We start from the raw sequence: 956 nt of genomic DNA on the forward strand, positions 1-956 counted from the left end.
AGAGGGAGATTCAGACTAGAGAGAAGGAAGAAATTTTGGAATCTGAGGGTGGTGAGCCCCTGTCCCAGGCTGCCCAGAGAGGTGGTCACTGCCCCATCCCTGGCACCATCCCAGGGGAGGTTGGCCGGGGCTCTGAGCACCCTGCTCTAGTTGGGGCTGTCCCTGCTCCCTGCAGGGGGTTGGACTGGATGGCCTTGGAAGGTCCCTTCCCACCCAACCCCTTCAATGACACCGATGAGGAGCATGATGCATCTGGTGCTGGATACCCTAACACCCAAAGGAAAGCCAGGGTGAGGCTCATGACCCAGCAGCTCCTCCTTTCAGATCTACGACTGGATGGACGCGCTGGTGGAAAACCATCCAGGCCTCATTAGCAAGCTCCAGATCGGGCAGAGCTACGAGAACAGATCCCTCTATGTGCTGAAGGTGGGTACTGGGGTCACCCTCTCCTTGCCCAGCCCTGGGTGGGCAGGGGGCTGAAGTTCCCCCCTCTCTGTGCAGTTCAGCACCGGGGGGTCCCCCCGACCGGCCATCTGGATGGACACTGGGATCCACTCACGGGAATGGATCACCCAAGCCACCGGCGTCTGGACGGCCAACAAGGTGCTCTGGGACCCCAGATCTTACCCCAGCCCTTTTTTAACCCCTCCCCGTGGTGCCACCCCATCCATCCCTCGTCCCTGATGTCCCCACCCACTGCCCTCCCCGTGCAGCTCGCTGAGGGGTACGGCCAGGACTCTACAGTCACCACCATCCTGGACAACATGGACATCTTCCTGGAGATAGTCACCAACCCCGATGGCTTTGCCTTCACCCACAGCTCCGTGAGTGCAGGGACATTTTTGGGGGGGGGAGGAGCTGTTTTTGGGTGAGGAAGGATGTTCCTTCCCAGGTGGGACAGTGGGTGGAGACGCTTGGGCAGGAGGCTGTAATCTGGCCCTCCACGGGCGTGGGAT

The 956-nt window shown here is 60.7% G+C and overlaps 1 protein-coding gene across 1 annotated transcript in view; it reads left to right on the forward strand.

Annotated features, from left to right (window-relative positions):
* LOC103777946 (carboxypeptidase A1-like) overlaps nt 1–956 on the forward strand; it is a 5581-nt gene that overhangs the window by 3476 nt on the left and 1149 nt on the right. The window contains exons 4-6 of the mRNA XM_008945512.1: nt 325–426; nt 502–603; nt 714–824. Coding sequence (XP_008943760.1) covers nt 325–426; nt 502–603; nt 714–824 — 315 coding nt within the window. The remainder of the gene's footprint in view (nt 1–324; nt 427–501; nt 604–713; nt 825–956) is intronic.

This window comes from Merops nubicus, unplaced genomic scaffold (genome assembly GCF_000691845.1).
Source record: "Merops nubicus isolate BGI_N331 unplaced genomic scaffold, ASM69184v1 scaffold3658, whole genome shotgun sequence".
Classification (NCBI taxonomy): Eukaryota; Metazoa; Chordata; class Aves; order Coraciiformes; family Meropidae; genus Merops; species Merops nubicus.